Raw genomic sequence first — 23,725 nt, forward strand, 5'->3', positions numbered from 1 at the left:
CGCGGCGAGGGGCTTGTGATGCTGCTGGGGTTGTGGCCCCTTCCTTCCAAAGGCTGGCTTAGAAAATGGAAGCAGACTCCTCGGGTTTGCTTCCTGTTTCTTGCTGGCCTCACTTCCCGATTCCCTCCCCTCGGCAGGCTGCTGCTCTTTTCTGCACAGTGGGGCCACCGGATACAAAGCGTTTTTAACTATACCAGATGATTTTGGGGCAGGGAAGGGAGAAAAAAACCCAGCTTTTAAATGTTGGGCTTTCAATTAAAAAGAGAACATTAAAGGAAGAACAACAATGATGTTCCATTTCTCTCTCTCCTTCCCAAAAATACAAATTTGAGATTTTGTCTAAAGACAGTAGCACTCACCATTTTCTACCTACCCCCTTCTCATACGAGCACAGCAAACTCATTTCTGATGCAGCAGAACTGCAGGGAGCATGGAGATGCAGAAGAGGTGGGAGATCTCCACTGCTGCATGCTCGTTCTCTGCACAGTCCCTGTAAATCCCCAGGTGGTCCCCACCCAGAAGAGCAGACAGACCTACCCGTTAAAAATCCTTAACTAAAAAGAAGAAATAACTTGTCCAAGAGGAGGGACATGAGGTTCCTGGAGTCATCCAGCATGTCTCTTCCCCAAGATCCACAGTTTTCTGACTTGGAGAGCAGAAACCAGTGACCAGGCTTTATCTCAACGAAACAGGCTGCAGCAACCTGACCCAGGCACCACGGCTCCGGGGAGGGACGTGAATCCCACGAGCATCGGATTAGTGGTAACACACACGGGAAGGGGTTTGAAACACTTTGAGCTTATCTTACCTGCCTGGGAGATTTCAAAAGGGGCAACTGCACAAGTGACAGGGCACAGTTTGCCAGGGCGTACCAGAAGCAGCAGCACTATAGAAACCCCAGCTTAAAATGTCTCCAACTGTAATCTTTCTGTAAAACAGATTAAAAAAAAAGCCCCCAAGATTGTCTCTTGGTCCCTAATGTTTAGCTAAAATCCAGCTGATTTGATGATGAGAGCTAGTTTCACACCACTAGGACTGGAAGCCTCCTTTCTGAATGACCCACACCCTTGGCATACCTTTTGGGCAACACACAAAAATCCTGTTTCTGAGCAGACACACGGACTTCTTTCTGCAACACTCACTTCAAATCTCCATTTTTAAGCACAAGGGCCATGTTTTCTCATTCCAACTGCCAGCAGCCTTCCTTGACCGAAGGTCTAAACTGGCAATCTGTATCTATGGAGTTACCAGGATTCAGGATGTTCAGACCCCACAGTTGGGGTAAGATTTATCACCGTAAATACCCATGAAGAGAGGAAGGACCACAGGTTCTCAGCATATATAGGTGCCAAACATTGTTACAGCTTTTTATTCAAAATTTCTCAGCAGCCAGAAGCCACTCATCGAGTTTGAGTGGTGGGGGGAAGCATTCTGCACTCCCCACGGGGATGCTGAGCCGCACCGCACAGCGGCATCGCGTGCCAGCCTGGGTCAAAGATGGTTCAGAGGGACATGGAGACAGAAGCTGTCCAGACAGCTGGCTTCAGAGAGAAGCCTGCAGCATCTGGCAGGCGAAGCACAAGCTCGAGAGATAGATACTGCCTGCAACCTACTCGAGGATGCTGCCCAGAGCTTGCACTCGGTTGAGATGAACTACTTAAAGTTCCTTTCAAGTCATGACCTGCTCCCTGCTGGGGCTTCCTTCTGCTGCTCCGGCACAGCGAAAGCAATGCAGCACCTCCACAGGAAAATAGCCTGCAGAGGAGCCGGAGAAGCAGCAAAAGTTATAGCCAAAGCAGAGCATGCTTCAGCTCTGTCGGGCTCCGAGGGGATGCAGCGAGAGCTCGACAACAGCAGCTTGGGCTGCTCCGGGGTGTACCGACAACTGCTGCAACACTTAAACTGGCCCTGCATCTGAGGCACAGAAAATGGCACACTGCCACCAGCACTTCCTCTCCTCCAGAGCGCAGGTCTGGTCTTGCCACCGAAGGAACAATACGACTGAGGAGCAACAACTCACCTTTGTTTGTATTGCACACACCACAGTGCTCTTCTGCATTTCCACACAAGCACGAGGCCTCCGTTACCGGCGGGCCTTTTAGCTCAAGAAAGGACGTGTGACAGACCCTAAAAATTCAAGCCAACAGATTCATGTAATAAAAACTGTTTTTGGGGAAAAAAAAAAAATCAGTGAGAATCCATATACATCCCTACCATCCAGATGTCCAGTTTTGGACAAGACAGCACTAGGCAGAGATGAACATCAGCAGAACAAGTGACACGACAGCTAACTGTGCCAGCATTTCCTGGATATAATGCAATTCACCCACACCCAAGCAATATTAAATCCAGAAGACATTGTTCCTAGTTTAGACTTTACTGTCCTAATAGAAAGAGCCACAGTAGTGTAGTATAGCCAACCTCTTTAGATATTTTAAATTATATTTGCTTCAGAACTGGATTTAGAGAGGAAACACACCTTAACTCACCTTCCCCTGAGCCATGCTACGCACGTAACACAAATTACCAGCAGCAGAAAAGGCAGCAGAGGTTTTTAGCTGCATTTCTTTTGTGCACAGGTCGGTGTTTTGTGGCTGATCATTTCTACCTTCACCCCAAACCTCCAGACATTTTCCCCTCCCAGCACCACCTATGGACAGGCATGGCGAAGCCTCAACTCGGGACTACACACTCTGTGTTTATGGAAAGCAGGATTACTATAGAGCTACTTACTCTTGAGAGGAGCGAGTAAGAGGGGAGTCCAGGAGAAAACCTGCCATCACACAAGCCTAAGATGTGAACCTCATGGTCATAGAGCAAATGTCACCACCGAACATACCGAGTGTAAAGGAGAACAAAGGCAGCAGTTTTGAGAAGGACCTCAAATAAAGGCAACAAGAGTTTCCAAGTTCCTCCTTCAGCAAAAGCCGGATTTTCAGGTTCTGACACACACAAGGAGGGTGTCAGGCAGCAGCAGGAGGTGCTTATTTCTGGTTCCACACGACATTTTTGTTCTGGGACAAATTCACTTGTCTGGTTCTCATCTGTTCTGGAACAGCACATAAGCGCCATGCATGGACTTGTTTCATGTGCAGGGGTTTCTATTGCATCAGCTTATTAACCCTTTTATTCTTATTTTACGTTAACAAATATTGCAGTATTTAATCAACATAGCAACTAGCTACACCACGGCCTGGGAAAAGGCGATTAGAGGGCAGGTTGTGGTTAGGGCCAGCATCTCAAGGGACCACGGTGGCATTCAAACCACTGCTTAAGTGACTGTGACACCAAAGACTACGAGCTGCATAAACAGGACAGTACAAGGAAAAAAATGAGCATTTAACCAAGTAGTGTTGATGAATTTTATAGGAGCACTATTTCTGTCCTTTCCTAAGACAGTATGCTGGAAAAAAAATAAAGCCTGGTAATATTTGGGAATGTGGTTACCCCTTCCCTTGCTCTATTCTGGGACAGCGAAGCTTGTCCTGCCCCAAATCCCTAGTATGCTCAACACAAGGCTGCCCAGATTCCTCCACCTCTGCTGGGAGGCTTCGGTTCTGGAAGCAAACTCATGGTTATCTCCCGTTTGCCTGAAGTCCAGAGGCCTTACTTCTCCAAATTTTTGTTTTCTAAAATGACACCACATTCGAAGGAGAAACAATTCAGGAATGTTCAGCTGTTTCCAGGTATTTAGAATAAACAGATTTTCAAGCAGCCTGTTAGCAAGTTATCCTGGAGTATTCCCTAGAGTTCGCAGCTGAAGCAAAATATAGCAGAGATCAGACATTACCACATTAACCATCTCCTGGTCTTGTTATCAAGTGCCTTCTCCCCACCTGATGACAATCTACCCTGTTAGGCACTGATGAATCAAGAACTTTTACAGACCAAGACGTGGAGTAAAGAACTCATCACTACAACAAAATCCAAATGCAAACCTCAGCTCCTGCTCTCCATCAGGAGGATCTCCCCATGAAGAGCCAATAAAGCAGTCCAGCTACTCTCCTGCAAGGTGAAATGAAGATGTTGCTATTTTTTGACACTAACAAGTGGGATGGAGCCATTCTACCTCTCTCTTTGAAGAGTGAAAATGGATGACTGTCACCTTCCTCGGAGGCAGCCTTGTGGAGGGGACACGCTTACCTGATTCAAGAAACAATGCTTCACAAATAGAACACTTCATCTGTCTCAAAGAATAAATTCCTGGAAGGAAAAATTTCTGCTTTCAATTTAGGTCCTTGGTTAGAAGGAAAACTAGTTAATTTCTTATTGCCTTACCTTGAGGCACCCCTTACACAGGAAGTAAGGGACACTGTATTGCAAACAACCACCAGAAGGGCTTTCATATAAATGATAATTTTATTGTAAATAAAACGATACATTGGCCTGGCTTTGCACTGCAAGCCCCCGGTCGGTATATATAGACTACTGGTTCAAGGTCTTCTGCACAATCCAGGTTAAAGCAACTTCTCCCTCCTCTGCACAGTTTGTGTCAGACAGGTCTTGACAGATAATAAAGTCCTCTTCTTAATTCCTGAATTACCCCCTAGGCACATCCACCTTTTCTAACTGGGAAACTCAGAGCTGCTCTGTGAGATTTGCTCCTAAACAAAGCTGGGGTTTAAAGACCTGATGCCCCAACACCATTAAATCAGAGGACACCTATTTTTTTTCTGAAAATTAAAGACAGACTGAATACTCCCAGCTCCAAGGGCAGGCACCAAGGTGACAGCCACAGGACTGTACGTATTCAAGCATTAAAACCTTTCCATCCAGCAGCTATTAACCTAAGCACCAGTCCCTGTGATCTCATTCAGCCCCCCTGTACAGCTCTAAGAATCTGGCCTTTGCCTACCACGAAAAGCATGTACAGCAGAGATGTATAGATTTACTGAGGTTTCACAAGTTGTCCTGGCTCTCTGGGCACTTGAAAATAACGTGTCACCTAAGCAGGTACCAATTTTCCTCTCGGTCAATTTGTTTTTGTAATTAATGGCAACGGAAACTGTCTGGAGCATCTTCAAGTCCTTTGGAATGCTACTCCAAAAATATGAAAAAAATAATCCAAATTGCTGCAACCTACTGCCACTAGAACAGGCAAAGATTGGATTTACTGGAGAACAAGCAAATAACCTGGAATGCACAGAATCGTCACACCAAGACCAAAATGCCAATAGTTTGTTTCCTAACAAGCTCAGAGACAGCCAAATCTCCCATTCCTCCAAGTTCCTCTCTAATGGGAATTTCAGACATTTTCGTGTTCAGTTTCAACTGTTTCAGGACAATGGGACGCCTATAAGATGTTTTTCTTTAAACAGAGTATTCTCCAGTTCTGCAGCACCTTCCATCAAGGATCCTAATACTCTACATTCACTATATATCCCTCCCTGGAAGGAACAGCAGAAAACACAACATGACATTTGGAATGGACACAATAGCTTATTGTTAGCCTGGCACTCCTCCTCCACTCTCCCTTCAATGAGTTTATTTCCATTTTTTTCCAACTCTGCCAGGATAAAGAGGCCAGATGTAATTCAATTTAGGGGTATAATTACATTTATGTCCACTTGAAACTTTTTTGCTGCCAGGGCCGTGTTAAGAGACTGCAGTATAAGTGTCAGTCCCAAGCTTATTCACTGTAGCAGTGGACTTAGGAATCCAGATCTTCCTTTTCCAAAAATCAAGAAGAGGGCTGTGAGGAAACAAAGAATGCATTTTGGCTTGGCTCTACTCGTTATAAACCATCAGCAAATTCTCTGCAAAACCAGCTGCTTTTTTTCCTTTTTAAATTCATAAAGGCGTCAAATTTATTTCCCATCCTCCCCCCCTACCCCGTAACAGTCGAGTCGATATATATAAAAATCACCAAATATGATCTTTTACGATATAAATAAAAAAAAAGTATGAGGCATCACCGTTTACATGATGTAAAAAGAGCTAAAAAAGAGCGATATAAACTACATTCATAAAAGTGCATCTCCAAACATACAAGTAATGCTTTGGCTTGTTCCTGTGCCGAACGGGTGGCATTGGGTCAGGTACTGGAATACAAGAAGTCCAAGCTGGCACCCCATGTTCTCTGTCACTGTACAATTGCTATTTACTTTCATTAATACAGACTGGAATACAAGAGTATACACGGAGTAGGCACATCTCAGCATAGGTGGTGGGAAGGACCAGAAGCTCTGGCAGGGAGAGGACTGAGCCCATCAGTCCATGATGCTCTTTGCTCTGCTCTGGAACAGCCCTCCATGACACATATGAGGTAAAAGCCACAACAGATCCTGAGGATTTAGTTGCTTTGAAACATTAGAAGTTACACCATTTCCTCATGCCCTATTCTCTCCCAAAACACAATGTGTGGGATAGCAAGGAAAGACCATGGAAGAAGGTCTCAATTTGGTGAGGACAAGCCAAGGGTAAAGAGCAACCTACGCAGACAGGATCGCCGCGCTCTGCATTGCTGCAGGGTGAAGTGTGATGAATCAAAGATTCCAATCTTTGGTACGTTTCGGTGCTAGTTGCAAGGCTTGAAGAGTGCTATTGGGCCCCACAGGAGTGTTGACCACCCTACTGCTGTCATTAACACTACGGGAATGATCTCACATTCCTCTGCAGCACATGTAGCCATTTACACCACACTGAAGTGGTGTAAAAAGCCCCCTAAAACAGAGTAGTAGTGTCATGCCCTCGCTCCCCTTCGGTGCAAGTGACAGTGCAGCGCTGGCCAAAAATCAGGCCACGTGTCCTGACAATTTGGAGTCAAGTTCCAAGTTTGGAAAAGATCAACACAAGTGCTCTCACCAGAATTAAATAAATTATGGACCAAGGGCTTTCGTAAAATATCCCCCCTAAGTGCCTGCAACCTAAACAGTGCATCCTTGTAGTGCAGGAGAGCCTGAAAGTGAAAGCAACGCTAGCTTGCTTTCACTGATTACACATTGCTCTGAGTCTGGCACAGAAAAAACACTTCAGATTGTTAAACCCTTTCAGGGCTTCTGGTTGTTTGGGGTTTTTTAGGGTTCTTTTTTTCCTCTATTAATTAAACACAGTGTTTATCATGTGGTCAAGGAGCTTGGTTTCATTAAAACGCGCCCTTTCCTGCTATTAGCATTCACGTAAAACCCGTTAGTTTTACTGCATTATGAAAGCAATTTTCAAGTTTTTATAGGGGAGAAGAGTGGAGGTATGGGGATCCTTAATATGGTTTCCAATACAAGAGCAGAACACCTTTAGTGTTGCTCTATAAAGCAACTATTTTAGCTAATAATGCATTTGCTTTTCTTAGCTTCATTTTGCACAGTTAACTTCGAGTTACTCCATGAATCCCCAGCACTTAAAAACTGCTGGTCCTTCATGAGTGAAATAAGGACTATTAGTGCCCCGATCAACACACAGCGTTTGAGGCCAGCAAGCCACCAGGAACTCAGTTCTCAGAGACGTGGTACCTTTCAGATCCAAAATCACTTGGACACATGACACTGGTACCTGCATGGGGATCCCCAGTTGATTTTAGAAACGTGCTAGCATTACAAATGCTCTCTCTGGTTCGCCATTTGACTTAATTCATACCAAAACTTAAATTATTAGGGCCCTAATATTTTATGGAAACCTTAAATGAACACTTGCACACCTGTAAAACAAAACACACACTGAAGGGTTGAGCTTGATTCTAACTCACTGTGCACAAGTAAAACTAGTGTCCAGCAAATTCTCCCTGTGAAAAACTCGATTTTCTGTTAGGCCAGGTCCTCAAAGAAACACATAAGCTTTTCCTGAAGTAAATTCCTGGGCACCAGAAGAACTCTTTGGTTTAAGGGCTGGTAAAAAGTTACCAGCCAAAAGACAGGTGCAACGGAAAGTTGTTCTACAGAATTCCCTTCCCGAAGGGATTTGTTTAGACCCAGCAGTCCCAGGGAGATGAAGCAGGAGCACAGATTTGTTGGCTATGTGGACACAAACTAATGCTAGGACAGATCAAGCCTTGGAAATCAAGCTCTGGATTTCCTCATGTCAGTGGGAGAGCCTTTATATCTCAGGCCCTGGAGTGATTGCATTCTGCAGAAACTTTTCTGATTACCCTGACATTTAGCTAGAAAGACCTCCCTCACCCCAACCCCAAAATCCATGGTTTCATTATAAAATAACACTATTCACATACTTTTGAATCAATATTTTCTGAACACCTTCAGATGCTGAATACTTAAGAAGAAAAATATATCATTATATAGCGAGCGCATGCTCAATGACACATGGCTTTTTGCTGGATTCATGTACTGCAGATGCCTCTAAAGCCCTAGCAGTCTGGAAAACAGTGACCCACATGTAGAGAGCTGGTCTGGACAGCTGCTGCACGTTTCTGTTCTGAGGAGTGTAGCTCTTCCAGTTCCCACTTTGGTTCAGATTTCTTCTATGTTCAACCAGTGAGACGCTTCTTAGATTCCCATTCTTGGGCCTGCAGAAAACATGCAGCCAGCTGCAATTTCACATCAAGGTAACTAGGGCGAAAACGCAGCTCTGTTTGGACAGCTGTCGGTAGAATAAACATTAGTCCAGCAAACAAAAGGTATCAGGCACAAGAGCAGACCCTAGGTTCCTTGGCATCATTTCCCCAAAGGACTAGGACAGCTGAGTTGGCATTTTGAAGATGCAGCACCACAACGGGCAGTTGCAACTAGACCAGATGGGGCACCGAGAGCCCAGCACGAGCTGCAAGCAAGGGAGGTAATTCAGTACTGGAGCTGTGCAAACTGATGTCTGAGCAGCTCTTCAGCAGAGGGTCTGTGCCTGGCTTCCACAAAGATCTGCTTTAGAAAGTCCCGACAATGTTCCGATATGTGAGAGGGGAGCTGGGGGTTGGTGGGTTGGGTGGCAATTTTGAAAATGGCTGCCATGGCTTCGTACTCTGCCCAGGGTGGTTTCTCTGTCAGCATTTCCACAACAGTACAACCGAGGCTCCTGGAAAAGCAGACAGGAAAGAAAAAGTGAGAATCTCACACAATAATGCACAGTGTTCAGAAAGAACTTCCAAGCTGCCAACACGAAGGTGCAGCTCTGCTCTGAGAACAGCTACGAAACGAAACCCCACGTGTGCACGGACTCGGAGCCAGACCTGCCAACGTCGCTGCTTCTGCTGCTGGCAGGCGAGCAGTAAAGTGCTGAGACAGGGAGGCTGGTTTCCACCGTGGTTCTCGCTGCACCAAGAACCGTGAGGTGCCCCCTGTCCAGCTCTCCTTTGCGCAAATTCTACTCTCAGAAAACATTTTCATTAACAACAGGGGACAAGAGGTGCACAAGAGATCATACAATCATAGAATTGTCTGGTTGGAAGAGACCTTCAAGATCGAGTCAAACCATTCCCCCTGCACTGTCAGGGTCCCTAAACCATGTTCCTCAACACCAGATCCACACGGTTTTTAAACAGCTCCAGGGATGGGGACTCCACCACCTCCCTGGGCAGCCTGTTCCAATACTTCACAACCCTGTCTGGAAAGAAATTTTTCCTGATATCTGACCTAAATTTCCCCTGGCGCAACTTGAGGCCATTCCCTCTCGTCCTGTCATTCGTAATGTGGGAGAAGAGACCGACCCCCATCTCCCTACAACTCTCTTTCAGGTAATTGTAGAGAGTGAGAAGGTCCCCCCTGAGCCTCCTCTTCTCCAGACTGACCAGTCCCAGCTCCCTCAGCTGCTCCTCATAGGACAAGTTCTCTAAACCCTTCACTAGTTTCGTTGCTCTTCTCTGAACCCGCTCCAGCACCTCAATGTCCTTCTTGAAGTGAGAGGCCCAAAACTGGACACAGTACTCCAGGTGTGGCCTCACCAGTGCTGAGTATAAGAGGGACAATCACCTCCCTGCTCCTGCTGGCCACACTGTTTCTGATACATGCCCTAGATGTCCCTGAAGGCACTGTTTGACTCCAGTGGTATTTCGGGTGCTGCTGCTGTTATACCTCGAAGGCACTTGCTGAGTTGCAAGGCAGGAAACACACTTTTTAACCAAGGTCCAGTGAATCAGAGCTGGCTGACCCCACAAAGCCATTTCAGCAAAATCTCTCTTCAGTGCACAGCGTCAGCATGTCCACGTGGGATAAAAAAGCAAATATCTCTGCTTCACATGAAACCATGCATCACACACAGTCCAAAAATAATTCAAGTCTTAACAGCTCCTACCTGAGAAGGCTGTAAGTTAAAACACCAGTAGGGCAGATGCATTGTCATGCTCAGGCAAAACTGGTAAAGTTAACGGGGCTCTGCGGCTACCTCAAGGCAAGAACGTGGCTACGGGGACAGGCACGGCTGAGCCACCTTTCTGAAGCGAGCGTGACATCAATACTGGCACAGGGAAGATGAGTTTCTGTAGCACTGCAGTGATTGGGTTTTGTTCAAAAAGGATTAATTGCTTCCTCCGGGCCACGGATTAAGCCAAAGCAGTTACTGAACTTCTAATATCCAGCCCTGTGTTTCGATCACATCATTCCATTAAAAAGGCAAAACTGCCTCTTCTACCTTTAAACTAAACCTTCTTTTGAAGTGCAAAGCAAAGACATTTTCAGAGACAGACTTGCATCAATTGCCCAGACAAGGAAGGAGGGGAATTTAATCCAGTGAATAGGCAAGAAATGACTTCTTGACAAGGTTTAAAAACCCAACGTGAAAATTTTACACTGGTTTCCAGCCATTTAAGACTTACTAGAAGAGAGTACAGAAAATGCAAACCATGTGTGCTGAAGTGCTGGGGGTTTGCTCAAGAGCAAGCAGGGATATATTATTGTTTAGACTGATTTATACCGTTTAAGCAGATCCGGTTTCTTTAAGATATTCAGCAAACAGCAGGAATGTTTTTCATGTCAAGTCACTCCAGCAATAACAAATAGCTCACATATTCTGCTATTTAGGAAAAAGAAAATTGGAGAGGGGCCTGCAGCAGTGGCGGAAAGCCAGGTGGCCAGATCTGTTACGTCTTTGAGCCTCTTGGCCATATGCATCCACCCTGGGACTAACGCTGCACTGGAAAATTCTGACCCCCCTCAATAACCATCGGGACTGCAGGAACTGGAGCCCAGCCAACCCATCTCTTTGATGGGAATGGACCGATGTCAGCACCAAGAGGAAATCCACAACTGCATCAGCCCAGGGGGAAGGGCACGTGCTCCATTCTCTCCCCAAGCAACCCAACTGGGAGAGTCTGTGGAACTTAACTCTTTGCATATGAGACAAATTTCAGCTGCGTTTCCACCCACTGCTTGTACAGGAAACAGCACAGGTCTTGCTTTACTGTGGAGACACAAACACACCTTTTGTCGCTGTTGTTTAGTTTAGTTTTTTTAATCTCAGCTTTTTAAGGCCTCCAAAACGAACATTTTGACAAGGGACCATTTTGCTTTTTCCTTTCGACAGAGGCTGTGTCTTGGCTATGCCAATAATAGCATGGCTACAGTTTCCATTCATGCATGCTTCGGATCACCTCTGATCTGACCTGTATCTTTTGTGTTATTCCAGCTTTGGGCATCTTTCCTTTAAAGCTTTGTCAACAGACTCAAATTCTATTCCTTTCATTTCCACAGTGTTAAAAGCATACCTCTCATTTTATGACAAAATGAATGGACGCTCCCTAAACAACATTCATTCTCTCTTATAAGGGATACAAGAAGGATGGAAACCAGAAAAAGTCAGCAAACAGAAATCAGCTATCAGTTTGAGGCAGGAATGAGTGCAAATTGTTCCTGAAAAGCTAAACCAGCAGTTGTGTGTTGACACTGCCATGTACAGCCTGCAGCAGGTCGTGTCTTGAGTTCAAACCAACTACTTCACCTCAAACTGCTATAACTTTTGATCCAGGAAAAAAAATATCTGAAATTGGATATAAATTAAACTATGGACAGAAAGTTAAAGCCTCACCACACGTCTGCTTTTCTTCCATAGCCTTCTCCGCTGATCACCTCCGGGCTCATCCAGTACGGTGTGCCAGTGACAGAGCGGATGCCTGTTCCAGACATACAGATTGTCTGCAGCCGTTTGCTGGCCCCAAAGTCCCCAAGCTTCACATTCCCAGCAGAGTCACGGAGAATATTGGCTCCTGGACAGAAAAAAAAAATAAAAAAGGGATTGAGACAGCTGTTTTCATGCAATCCAGCTGTTGGATCTGCAGCCTACAGAGCTGATATCCAACACAGAAATACCCATGCTTATGGTAAGGCTTTTTCCCCATTAAGCCTCAGGTGACCTGCTAAACATGGTTTCTTTATTTCAGGCTGTAGACAAGCCAATTGCTAATGGCTGCAAATGGGAAAAACTTCAGGGGAAAAACACAAGGAAGTGAAGGGGGAAGGGAAATGAGAGCTGAGTCAGCACCATCATTGTTACATTGCCTGTAAACAGCTCAGCCTATGCAGGGCCCCCAGGCCAATGGCTTAGATCGTACATAGCTGTGTAGAAAAGGATTTCATTGGGATGCTGCTTTGGTGAGTATAACCATTGCTTTCTGGTCAGCTGGGTAACAGATGTAACTAATTAAGCCACTTTGAACTCCTACAATAAACAAGTCAATCTCCATTTTACTTGGTCAGAGGTTCTGAACATCAAGCACCAGGGAAAAAGCAAACTTAAGAGCTTAGCTTGTACACGGACACAAACTAAGGCTTCGAAACCAAAAACAATTCTTCCTCCAAAGCTGCAATAAGATCATGAACCCTGTGTTGCCATTATCTGGTATGTGCCTATGCGAACTCCTTCTGCCCTCAAATAAAACACATTTGTGCTGGGAAACAGCTTTATCACTTCACTTCTGCACTGGAAGAGCTGAATTCAGAATAACAAGTCCATCCAGCACCCTGGAAGCAAGTCAACAGTTTGGCTTAGATGGGTGCAAACCAGTGAATAACCCACCAGGAGGAAATAATTTGGTAAAGAGCACCACAAAAGCAGTACAGAAGGTGTTAGTGAAGAATCAGCAGCTCATTTCCCTTTGCCAGTCTAGAGGGGGTGCAACAAAGATTTACAGGCAGGAACAAGAGGATATTTCTCCTGCATCAAGAAACCCTCCTGGTCCCTCTAGAGCACACGAAAATTTGCCTGGTGTCCGCCACATCTGTTGACATTAACTCTTAAGGAGACTGGCCGGCTCCATGGGGTTATATTGGGAAGAGGAAGATTAAGGACTAATCCCAGAGGCTCTACATGGGAGATTAGAGGTTTCTTACACAGAGGAGGCACGATGGTCACAAGAGCCTGAGTTAAGCAGGATTGCCAAGAGCAGGCATGGAGCTCTTACGGCAATGGGTATGCCTACCAGCTAAGAAATGGTACTTTGACCAAGCACAGAGGAAATAAGAAAATCCACAGGGAAATCAGCATGCCTTATGGGGGCAGTGACAGTCAGGTGGCAACTCAGTCTCATTTTGCTGCGGTGTGAGAGAAAGATGAGGAGTTATGGAGGAGTGTTCCTAAGAATGAGAGGCTTCCAGTCTTCCTTACTATAACCAACTGCCATGCTCTCAGGTCATGTAGAGAGAACAGCCCAATTTCCCTCACCCAGCCCAGAACACAACCTTCCCTAAGCCCTGCACATGGATGTAAGATCAAAAAGGGATAACTGAGCAAAGCAATGTTCAGAAGTCCCAGCCAGGATACTGAATTCTAAACAGTTGGCTTCTTTTTTCACAGTTCCTTTGGCACATGGGCTACACATTAATCACCAGCTGGTCTCACCCTTTATGTCCCTGTGCACAATCATGTTGCTGTGAAGGTATGAGACTCCCTCGAGAATCTGGCGAGTGTATTTCCGGGTTACATTTTCCGTCAGAGCACCGTACGCCTTCAGCTGGTCTTTCACCGACCCCTGCACCAAAAGCAAACAGAAGGAATTGGCAAAGAAATGAAAAACCACAAATTTTGCAGTCTCCATTCAATTCCCATGAGCTGTGTCTGTGTTATACACCCCAACCTGGCCTCTCCTAAAGCCTTTCGTGAGGCTCTCAGAGCATCTTGCCCTATGAAGCCCTTTTTAAGAAAAGCAAGGACATGTTTTATGGCAAAAATAGCTTAAGGAGGTTCTGCCTGCTTCCTCCATCCTTGAGCTGTGCTGGTACAACTGCTTCTGAAGACAAGCAATAAAATAGTTCAGCAGACTGACCCGGGTCAAAAGTCTTGCAGGGTCACACTTAGCCTAATTTGCTGTACTATACGACTCTGCTAATTCAGTTTACGAGTTGGCCCAAGTCCTCTGAAGTACTTTCTTAGAACAAATTTAGACTGAAGAAAAGAAATGGTGTTAGTGACTAATGAAGAGAATATATTTCAAGTATAAGACACTAAGAAAAAAACTGAAGATGTGGTTTGGGCATAAATAAAAAGAAAGTGGTGGCACTGTAAAGCCAGTATGAGAAAGGGGTATACCTGAGGGGGCACAAGGTGGATTACACAGAGTAATCACAGCAACTAATAAACCAACTAACAAAACCATCCATCTCACTTGACCTGTGACTGTGCTGCTTGTGTCAGCTCTTACCCCTGGCATGTACTCCATGAAGATGGTCAAGGTCTTCTCTGCTCGATCCCTTAAGCAGCCGTAATACTGAACGATACGTTCGTGCTGGAGATTCTTCAGCAGCTGAATTTCGCACTCCAGGGCACTCACTTCCTATGGATGTTGAAGGAGAAAAATAAGGTTCTGGCCCCAGGAAATATTCCATCCTAATAAATCTGTCCGTGTCACTGGAAGGATGAGGCCACTGCTACACCGAGTAAGTCTAATCCATGGCATTGGCTCACCTACCTCTTGAGGAAGGCAAACATTACCAACGCTTCACGTTAATCCTTACTGTACAATAAGCAGGTCAGTATTGGTGTGGAAACTTGGATAGTTAGAACACAAGCAGCATCATATATGGATTTAAGTACCAGAAAAACTTTGTTTCTTGTCTTGATTCTGTCAGGTGAATGGCTTTAAGCCAAGTAGGTTGAAAGCATTTAACACACAACACAGACAGAACCTTACTTCTCACCACTAAGCTGAAGGCAGCGAGCGTTAATTACAATTAGGAAAAAGCTCTGAATATACAGTTACAGAATTGCTGAGAATCTTTCTGTTGTAGCCTCAACTCATTAGAGAGCAAGGCTACAGGTGCTAAGAGTTCCTAACTTCTTTTGTCTCCTAGTCCTGTTCTGATTCTCACTGATGACTTGACTTGAGTCACCTTAGAGACGGCTTCCTCTCTCATTGACTTCAAAGAATCTGCGCTACGCATACGAAACCGACTCTGCTTTACTCCTGCCACAGACAACAGGGTATCGTAGCACAAAGGCTAAAGGCTATCCAACAATTTCAGACTGAATCAGAGATGTTTGTCGCCCAGGAAAAGTATCAGGTTCTTGCTGAATCCAAGGAATGAAAAGGCTGAACATCAAAGGTACTGGAGCACAAGGATTTGTGGAAAAAGGAATGATGGTTTCCCCAAAATTAGTTCCACTTAACTCCCTCCACTCTTGCCACCAGAAGGTGCCAGGTCCACTTCTTTCTCTTTGGAAGAAGATGCAGCTTTTCAAGAGCAAGGACCTGCTGCTGCAGAGATGCACGGAACCAGAGGAAGTTGCTTAATCAGGCCAACTGATAGTTTAAGATTTGCAGTTTCAGTGCCTTCAAAATACATTCCAGCCTGTTCTTCCTTGGCTCAGAGCTACTGTCTGATTTACAACAGAGACGTGGTATAACTTACAACTTACCAAGTTAGGACTTATGGCACCAACACCCCATATAAAATCAGAATAATTAAATCTTCACGGACCAGTTATTCCAGCTCACAGCAAATTTGTCAATATTGGGAAACTGGTACATTGTTAAAACACTAGCAAAGAACCTAACACCCATTCCAGCTGCATCCACTGTGCAGGAGTCGTGCCAACCTATAATTTCAAGGTGTCCCTTCCCGTCTCCATGATTTCTAATGTGCTGTCATATCACTACTCTTGATTAATTTACACACCACGGTTCAGTTTGTTTCGAGGACAAGGAGAACACTGAAGCAGAAACTGGTAATTAATATACTTGCTACAGGACCTACCACATAAGCCCAGAGAGTGGGTTTTGCAAGTGCATGCAGCTTTTTTTGTTTAAAAAAGAAAAAAGTCCTGCTCTTTCTGGGTTTAGTTTCATTCACATCCATGTCTAACCAGGAACACAGGGCAGTCTAGTATTCCTCAAGTAACCTGGCAACAAACCAAAAAGTTGAGAAGGGAGAGCCAAAAATGAAGCCAGAAAACGGATTTTAGTTTCAGGCTGAAGTTAATAATATGGAAAAGCAATTTTTAAATGACTCCCATTCCTCTCCACATGGCTTGAAACCCTAGTACAAACTAAACAAGATGCCAGCTTTCGAGGACACACAGATACAGGCACTTCACAGGACCTCGGAGTCTGCATAATGAATTTTAGTAGCTGTGATGAAAATTACCTTGCTTGTTTCAGGACTCTCCGGGTCAAACTGGACCTGCTTAGCTGCAAGCTCTCTGCCCGTGTCCACGTCATAGCACAAATACACACGACCAAAGGCGCCCTGGCCCAGCAGTTTTCCTCGTCGCCAGTTCAGTGGAGCACTTGGAGCTAAAAAAGAACAGTAACAATTTCCCTTTTTCGTTGTACTATTTGAAGATAACGGTGATTTTTTCAAAGATCAACTCCCATCATCCTGGGATTGAAACAGATATTTTGCAGTTGAAGAAACAGACATGAAGCACTCTCCCAGTATAAGGGAGTTAGTGGCAGAACTCTGAACAGAATGCAACCATTCAGACTCTCTCCGGACTTGCTGACTGGTGTCCCATTAAAATGAAACTGTGAAACATTTTGCAAAGATACACTACAGACAAGTTACTTGATGAGGCTGATAAAATTTCATTCCACCAGCAGAACGGATTCTACAACACCACTATCTTAAGAGATGGGGCAGCAATTAAAGAGCATCTTCCAGCCCTTGATCTGTAGTTACTACTTGCATCAGATGAAGAAGAGCTGGATCAGCCTTGCCAAATCAATCCCATCCAGCTGGGAATGACTGTTAAGCTTCTGGGACAACTTAAGGACATTACTTCTGAGTTCTTTGCCAACCACTGGTTAGCTTGGCGTTCCTTCCTGCAGGAAGGATTTCACTGCAAGGCTATCTCTACAGCTGAAAATTAGAAGCCATCATTCCCTAACAGAAATTGCTAAGGTAGGGGCCATAATGTCAGCACAGCGCAGGTATCTTCTTTACCTGCTGAACAATCTGACTCTAATAAAAATATACATGAGAACCAGCTAAAGCAGCTACCTCCAATATCCCAGCAGGAGGTTACGTCAGCAAGGAATTATGAGTTCTCATTGTTCTACTGCACTGGTGAGCGTGTTGCACAAGCAACAGTCTCCTGATCCAGAGATTAACACCTGAGCCCAGTTTTCCAGACTGCACTTAATACTAAAACATATCACTCCAAGACCAGTGCTTCAGCTCTAACTTTGAACATGATGCTCCCAGTCTCATGCAGTGCAATGCATCCAGTTACGTTGTATCTAACAAGAAACTCTACAAACAAAGACAGGAACCAGCCATCTGGACAGTGTGAAAATACAGAAGAGCTGAGAGATCAGCTTTGCCATGTCTAATTTAATCAGATTTACTGCCAGTCGGTGTTCTAGTGTGTTGTTTACTCTGCTGTATTAATTCCTTCATTCAGATCCTTAAATTACAGGGATATCTGAAGTTCATCAGTAGTGATTTACATTTCTTTTTTTTTTTTATAATAAAAAGTTTCCCAAAAAACAACTCAGGCATGCTATTAATACAGAAGTAAATCTTTCTACTACAGAGCATGTGAAATAATTACAGCCCTTAACTAGTAAAATAACTGTAATCCACAAGCCTGACTACAAACGTTAATGTACCAAGAAAACAAACAAGCTTGTCTGACTCTTAAGAACCCTGTAGATCATCTAGATCCAACCAACTTCGCTGTACTTCCGATGCTTTCTAAAGGAATGGCAAGCTCCCAGTGCAAGACTATATATTCTTGGAAAAAAAAGATGACCCAACTTATAGGTGAGACAGACCCATCTCAAAACACAGCCATGCCATCATGAATGGCTTGTTAAAATCAAGCTATGGCAATACATCGGGTCTGGAGTTCATCTCTAGAAGCTTTCCTTGCCCAGAACCCCAGGAGGCCTCTTCCCAGTTATCATCAGGATGACTGCTCACATTTGGTGGGAATGTTCCTCTCCTGCACACCAAGGGCGTTTTCGCTGTCAGCACTTCGCAGGCGTGCCCGGGGGTCCAGGTACTGCAATGCCAGGCCCAGGTTTTCTCCGTTGGTGCTTAAGGAACGACTGGAAGGGACCAAGGTGAAAAGATTCCCTTGGTGACGCCGTATCCGGGGAAATGTCCTCCGGCCTGGGGAAAAAAAAAAGTAAAATTTCTAAATAGGATGCTTGTAAGTGGAAGGTAACAGCTGGAGGTTGAGCAATGAAGAGAAGGGAGAAAAAAAGCATGTTCCCACAGAACAGAATCTACTGCCGAAAAGGACAAGATGCAAAAACACGCCAGTTCAGGGCTGATGTTGCTTGAGCTCAGTACAGCTTTGCATCCGTCCCAAAGCAGAAGGGAGAGAACACTTCACAGAGCCCTCAGTGCAGTACTGCAAGATGTAAACTCGCCTTCCAAAGCAAAATCTGGTTTACAGGCAACCACACAAGCTCCAAGGCTTGTTAACAACCACACAGACAAAATGACTTTCTAGGTAACATGCCTGGACTTGCAAATAAAAGCCACAAATGTTATTACAAAGATTATGACAAAGCTGTACCTCTGATGGAACTCAAAGAAACTAATTTCCATAAAGTCATCTGACTAGCAGAGATGTGATTCTTTAAGTCACTGGTATCTTGAAAAGACCCAGAAGCAAGTTTGCATTGCGAATTATCAAAGCATAATGAATCCTTGAGGTAGGAATTCACTATGTATCACCAAGGGTAATAACCACGTCCACTGCTCGACCCTGGCAGTCACTGATCAGCCTGGATATTCCCAGAAATGGCAAAGTAAACAAAGAATTACGAACAGCTACCTTGGGTTGCAACACAAGTGTGACACCATGCATGGCAGCATTAACTCCAGCACTAACTCCAAGGACCAGGGCACTTCCAGACTCTTCAACTAGGAGTCCTGCTTGTCCCTGGAGGTTGCCACTGCCTCACCCGGAATCGAAAAGTCTGAAAACAACTCACCATCGTTGTAGTCTTTGTGCTGCATGGAGACGTTGTAGCGCCGCGGGTAGGTCCCACCTTTCCCCGCTTTGTCATAGATATGATTCTCACGGTCTGGAAGGAGATGCAAAGACAGAAGTGAGGCTTCTTCAAAAAGTACACGTTCTAATGACAGAATTTTCCTGTAACAGCAGGAAGACGTGAGCAATAAGTAACTTCATAGCTTTTCAATCAATGTATCCCGAGTTCCTCTATTCATACAATCCCAGCAAGCACGGAGGGGAGCCAGCAAACAGCACAAAACGTCTGGATCAAATAATCTTTATACCAGACACTGACATACCTGAGAACTCCTGTCTATTATCAGGAAAGCTTTGTGCCCTTGACATCCGTGACTTCCGAAAAGAAGGACTATTAAAGAAAGAAGGGAAGAATAAGTTTTGCTATCTGCTGGAGTGAAACCTGCCAGGACTTTAAATACAAGCTCATACACTTGCACATTGGTCACGGTGATTCTCAAATCCGTGTCCCTGCAATAATTTCACACTACATCTGCAAAGCTGAAGCCAGGCTAAGCCCCCGCTACCCAGGCTGTTTCCCAATGTGGGCAGTCATCCCTTCTGTCCAGTTTGTGCCACTTATTCCGTGGTTCCCCTGCCTCTGCTTTGAGACGCAGTGCCTCCTTCAGCCACGTGAAGGAAGGTTAAAACCAAGGCTAAGAGGAGGAGCAGAGCAGGGTACTGCTGACAGCACACTGCTCACAGGGCAGTACAGAACGGGGACCACTGGTCCAAGCAGTTTACCACGAGGGGTAAGAGCTCCTCACATGAAAACTTCTGCATGCTTTCCTCCCTACCAGCAGCGGAGGAGCATAAACACAAACACTGCTTGTAACACCGCATCGCGAATCCTTGCGTTTCTCCTCAAAAAGCTGGGCTGCTTGGGCAAGCCTGAGTATGGCCCCTTGTTTGGCAGAAGGCCTTTAACATCTCTTAAGAGACTGCACAAACTCAACCTGTGCCAAAGCCACGTTAATTGCACTTTTTTTTTTGTTAGCCAGCGTAAACTGAGTGAGCCTGATAACAGCATTCAGACTCCCAAATGAGATTCCTTTCCTACTACGCAAAGAACAACGGCCTCCCCAGATTATGCCCGCTCCTACAAGGAATAATCAGGAAGGCTTCTTTTCCCCCCCACCCCATGTCTTGCACTTGGGGCAGGGAAAGAGGAGAGAAGGTAACAAATTAGCAACATCACCACCCCCAAATAAATGACTGCACATACACAAAGATTTAACTTTTAAGTGCTTCCTTGTAACTCCATAAATTGGAAGAGGTGAATGGCTACGAACTTGAAGCACTTGACATAAAAGCATATGCTACCTATAGGAATCAGCTTGCAGGCATCTCAAAAAACATGCTGAAGCCCAGTATCACGGGTGCTCGGAAGCCACAGCTGCTACTCAAGTTAACAGGAGCTGCTGCTGCCCACCGACAGCAAGGAAAGGGAATAAAAGATCTTGAGCATCGGACTATGACAAACTCTTCAAAGAAAGAGCTCCCCTATTTAACTTTGGAATTAAAGTTATATCTTGCAGGACACAGGAATCTAGTGTAATGATATATTTTGTAACCTTGGAATAGTTTGGGTTTATTTTTTAAACGAACAAGTAGAGCCTTGTCTAGAAGAGCTTTAACTACCCTGCAGCCAGATGTTCCCAGAGTCTAGGCTCCACACAGATGGCATGCTTTAGAACTTCTTATTTATAACACAGAGCTACTAGAGCACCATTTTGTTGCTGTATAGTTTTGCCAGAAAATAAAACAGCCTTAAGATGTAGTTAATTCTCTCTAAGAAATACATTGGGATATAGGTAGGAAATAAGGTCCTATTTCTCGCCAAGAAAATTTATGGGATGAAAAACAGACTTTTGTGTAAGTACAACCGGCATTTCAATTTGAGCACGGAAGTTCCTACCAGCTTGTACATTTGTACCTGTCTGCTGACCTGTCCAAGGACTGACAGCTTCCTGACACCGAGTTTTCAGCACTGCTTAAAGGGTCCAGCATCTGCAACACAGAAGAAATCACACATCAGTTCAGTTTAATGTCTAGAAGAGGCATGTAAGAGGATCAGAGTTCACTACTGCTTGCCTGGAGGTCATCCAGATGAAGAGTGAAGTCTAAACGTATTTTGAATATATGTTTTTCCCTTATCTCCCATAGAAATTATTAAGGCCATACGAAATTTGAGCCATTGCTTTGGGTGTTGAAGGACTCTGCTGTGAAAATGGAAGTTTAAGTCAGCCTTGTGCTGTGTTTTGATCCCAACTGACTTCAGGAGCAGAGTCTCTGCTGGTGCTACTGCATCACTGCCTCCACCTGCCAGTCATCCCATGGCCTTACTTCCTACTTTTCTGAATGGAGGGTGCAGTTTCAAATGCAAGAGGGTCCCACACACCTGGTAATGGGAAACCCGAGCACACGTGTACTGCACACCAAAACTGCTCGTTCAGAGGTGGAGAGGCAATGCCCAACACGCATGGTAACGGCTTCTGGCAGCCCAACAAAGGCTTTCAACTTACACAACTACAAACAAGTTTAAAGCATGGTTTAAATGAACAAAGCAGTACCAGTAGTGCTAATACGCCTACAGCCAGCAAATATCCTGGAGTGAGAAAGAGGGCCCAGAGAGCAGCAGTTAGCTCCCTAACAGCTGGACTTACTTTTTTTCACCTGAATGGTCATACTTACACACTGTTCATTGGTTTCTGGGATGAATTCGCCTTCGCTGTTTATGCTGGTGTAGGAACCCTGCCGAGCAATGCGCTGCTGCCTCTCTGGAACATACCCAGGAGGTGGTGAACTTCGGCCTGTGTTCTGGGAACCTGGGCCAGAAAGAAGGGCATTTTTGATATTTATGCTTGCTGAAATGACACTGCGCGTACATGTATGCAAAATCCAAATATTCACCTCTAATGCTAGACCAGCAACTCTGGAGTGAACCTTACAGTTTGGACAGAAACAGAACCAGGAGGTGCCACGTCAAAAAAGCAAATTGTTAAATGAGCACCAGTACTGTCATTTTAGACACTACAAGATTGTTGGTGGAGCTCCTAACAGAGCAGTCATCTATTTCTGACCTCTTCTGCTCAACCTTCTGAGCGCAATTTCAGTATCTCAAGGTAGGCAGAGGACTCCAAGAATCCCTGGCTTTTGGGCATGAACTTCACTTCACTGCTAATCTCTGCTAAACAAAACACTTGTCAGGGCAACCAGTCTTCTGTCTTGATTATAAGTTTGCCTCAACTAGTATCGTTTACCTGGAGTGACAGCACTATCCCTGGTAGTCATCATCAGCTGAGCTAGTTATACTGACACTGAGCAATTTCAATATCACATGGGAGCACTGTTACCTTTGTAAATAACCCCCAAATTTCTGTTTTACTGAGTGAAAAATGAAATTGTATGACTCGTTTGGACAAAAACACACGGAGCTCAATTCTGCAATTTCTGTTCATGAGATGGGATAGCCAGATGGACAGAGAATGTGTTTAGGAGCCAAAGGAGGGGAAAAGCATTTTACTCATCTGTTAATGGTGTGACCTAAAGAGTTTCTGTTGTGCTACCTACCGAGAGAAACTTCACCCCAAGGATTTGTTTTTTTCCTTGCAGATCTCGAAGAAGATGATACTTCAGAAACAGGAAGACACAAAATCCCTTTTTGCAGTGACCTATCCACCTGTGGCTCCCACCAAGTCACACTCTGAGCTCCAAGAAACGCTGTAGTCCAGCCAATCTACTCAAGGTCACCCACGAAGTCAGAGACAGCATTTTAAGACCAGCTCTCATGCTGTGCTCTTTCATGATGCTGTCTTTAATTAACTGTGTGTACTCAGGTGCTACGAAAGATGCGTAAAGATCAGCAAATACTCTCCCAAGGAAAATATTTTCTACAGAAGTTATTGCAATAAAGAGTGAAGGCAAACACGGGCAAGAGCTAACTGAAAACCAGTGCACACACCTTTCAGAGGGCTGCAGAAAGGAAAAAACCCAACGCTGGTATGGCTTAGAGCGCACGCGGCGGGGGTGAACTACATGCAAAAAAAAAAATAAAATCTATTGCTTAGAGCTACCACCTGATTTTCCGAGCAGCTCGGCGAGGCGCACGTGACACCGCAAGCCAACTGGCACGGAGATAAACAAGCGAGCGTGCTCTGGGGCTGCAGCACGTCACGGGAGCACACTTTCACTCTTTCCGACACAATGCCACGGCTGGCCGAAGGCAGCCCCGGCCCCGCTGGCACCGGCCCAGTGCTATTGTGGAAAGGCCCCATCACTGGGCAGGAAAAGGAAGTCGGCACTACATCAATGTATATCAAAGGAAGTGAGTGGAAAAAACACAAGTGCTGCCAGAATGCTTAGCAATTTTCTTTTTTTTTTTTTTTTTTTTTTTAATAAAAGTTATCGTTACTTCCAAACCTCTGAACTG

At 44.9% G+C, this 23,725-nt stretch overlaps 1 protein-coding gene across 2 annotated transcripts in view; it reads right to left on the bottom strand.

The window, feature by feature from the left end:
• Positions 1-4,392: 4,392 nt before the first annotated feature.
• Positions 4,393-23,725, bottom strand: part of MAP3K3 (mitogen-activated protein kinase kinase kinase 3) — a 41,537-nt gene continuing 22,204 nt past the window's right edge. The window contains exons 8-17 of one of the 2 annotated variants that reach the window (XM_086626471.1): positions 21,988-22,121; positions 21,242-21,303; positions 19,578-19,645; positions 19,256-19,348; positions 18,231-18,422; positions 16,452-16,600; positions 14,510-14,641; positions 13,711-13,840; positions 11,902-12,079; positions 4,393-8,958 (exon numbers count right to left, since the gene is read on the bottom strand). In XM_086626471.1, the coding sequence (XP_086482597.1) occupies positions 8,730-8,958; positions 11,902-12,079; positions 13,711-13,840; positions 14,510-14,641; positions 16,452-16,600; positions 18,231-18,422; positions 19,256-19,348; positions 19,578-19,645; positions 21,242-21,303; positions 21,988-22,121 (1,367 nt within the window). In that variant the 3' untranslated portion in view covers positions 4,393-8,729. Of the gene's footprint in view, positions 8,959-11,901; positions 12,080-13,710; positions 13,841-14,509; positions 14,642-16,451; positions 16,601-18,230; positions 18,423-19,255; positions 19,349-19,577; positions 19,646-21,229; positions 21,304-21,987; positions 22,122-23,725 lie in introns of both variants that reach the window. The other variant, XM_086626470.1, reaches the window with a different exon arrangement.

This window comes from Tauraco erythrolophus, chromosome 25 (assembly GCF_009769465.1).
Source record: "Tauraco erythrolophus isolate bTauEry1 chromosome 25, bTauEry1.pri, whole genome shotgun sequence".
Lineage (NCBI taxonomy): Eukaryota > Metazoa > Chordata > Aves > Musophagiformes > Musophagidae > Tauraco > Tauraco erythrolophus.